General features: G+C 34.3%; 1 protein-coding gene across 2 annotated transcripts in view; it reads left to right on the top strand.

Annotated features, from left to right (window-relative positions):
• Positions 1 to 1770, top strand: part of SRP54 (signal recognition particle 54) — a 43266-nt gene that overhangs the window by 23961 nt on the left and 17535 nt on the right. For both annotated transcript variants that reach the window (XM_012806455.2, XM_012806454.2), the window contains exons 9-11: positions 243 to 391; positions 895 to 995; positions 1519 to 1605. In XM_012806455.2, the coding sequence (XP_012661909.1) occupies positions 243 to 391; positions 895 to 995; positions 1519 to 1605 (337 nt within the window). The remainder of the gene's footprint in view (positions 1 to 242; positions 392 to 894; positions 996 to 1518; positions 1606 to 1770) is intronic.

The following is a 1770-nucleotide window of genomic DNA, read 5'->3' as shown; positions in this document are numbered from 1 at the left end:
CGAACCCACCACCTTAGGTGTATGTGGGTGGCGCCTTAGCCACTTGAGCCACAGGCACCAAGCCAACAAAGATTTTCTTAATTCCTCTTTGTCCTCAGGACCTAGATAATACCTAATAATACATAGTACTTTCTCAACAAATACTTATTGAATATTTATAATAAATGTTTTTTATAGTTTCTAATGATAACATTTACATAAGATAAGTAAAAATATGTGTCTTTTCTCTTTAAACTTTCTAGCAACCTGATAACATTGTTTATGTGATGGATGCTTCCATTGGTCAGGCTTGTGAAGCACAGGCTAAGGCTTTTAAAGATAAAGTAGATGTAGCCTCAGTAATAGTGACAAAACTTGATGGTCATGCAAAAGGAGGTGGTGCACTCAGTGCGTAAGTATCCTTAATGTCCTTTTTTGGGGTTGTATTGGGAGTGTGTGTTTATGACTTTCTTATTGATTGTTTGAAGTATATTCCAGTAGTGGACCTAATAATGGTTTATGAAAGGAGTTTAAATAGAAACAGAATTTTGGAGCTTTCCCAGTATAGTTTTCTTTTAACTAGTGAAAAGAAATTTGAGTTTTGTACCTTTGTCTAATGAGGTTTGAAGGCAGATTACCTTCAAATTCCGAATCTGCTGGAAATTTATGAGTTTTTATTTAATTATTATTATTTATTTATTTTTATTAAATCATAGCTGTGTACATTAATGCAATCATGGGGTACAATGTGCTGGTTTTATATATAATTTGAAATGTTTTCATCAAACAGGTTAACATAGGCTTCACAGCATTTTCTTAGTTACTATGTTAAGACATTTATATTCTACATTAGTAAATTTCACATGTACCCTTGTATGATGCAGAGTTTATTTTATATCTTCCTTTTCTTTGCAGAGTTGCTGCCACAAAAAGTCCAATTATTTTCATTGGTACAGGGGAACATATAGATGACTTTGAGCCGTTTAAAACACAGCCTTTCATCAGCAAACTTCTTGGTATGTACAGTGGTAGGGATCCAGAAAAAAATCTCTGAGAAATAGTATGGATCCATAGGACAGATTAGGACTTTAATACTGCTGTCACTGACTAATTTAAAAAGATCACTACTTTCTATGGTCTATCTTTCTCATAGGGATGATGGTTAATCTATTTTCTGTGATTAGAGTGGTAAAATGAGATATTTGATGGAAAGTTCTTTGGAAAAGTTTTATAGAACAATATAAAAATATGTGGGTGTAGTAACAGCAGTCATAATGGCAGTAAAATTTTGGTAATGACTCAAGGTTGGTATAGTTAGAAAGCATGGAATTTAGAGTTAAGCCCTGATCTGGAGTCCCTGTTTAATTAGTTTTTTGCTGCTACTTAAAGTCCGTAGTTTCAGTTTTTTCATCTATAAAGTATATTAACACTTACCCTGTCTGTCTCTCACACAAGGTTATCGTGTACATGGATGTGTTTTGTATAATGTAAAGCAGGGTATGGTAGTACTTGATAATTTTTCTTTTTGGGTTCTTACAGGTATGGGTGACATCGAAGGCTTGATAGATAAAGTCAACGAGTTGAAGTTGGATGACAACGAAGCTCTTATAGAGAAGTTGAAACATGGTACATGAGTGGCAGAAAAGCATTTGATCTCAGATGTCTTCCTTTGATTTATTTATTTATTTATTTATTGTTTTTTTTTTTTTTTTTTGAGACGGAGCCTCAAGCTGTCCCCCTGGGTAGAGTGCCATGGCATCACGCTCACAGCAACCTCCAACTCCTAGGCTC

This window comes from Otolemur garnettii, unplaced genomic scaffold (assembly GCF_000181295.1).
Source record: "Otolemur garnettii isolate 467f Iridium unplaced genomic scaffold, OtoGar3 scaffold00052, whole genome shotgun sequence".
Taxonomy (NCBI): Eukaryota; Metazoa; Chordata; class Mammalia; order Primates; family Galagidae; genus Otolemur; species Otolemur garnettii.
Note: the sequence above shows the minus strand (reverse complement) of the source record. Positions and strands in the feature narration are given on the sequence as shown.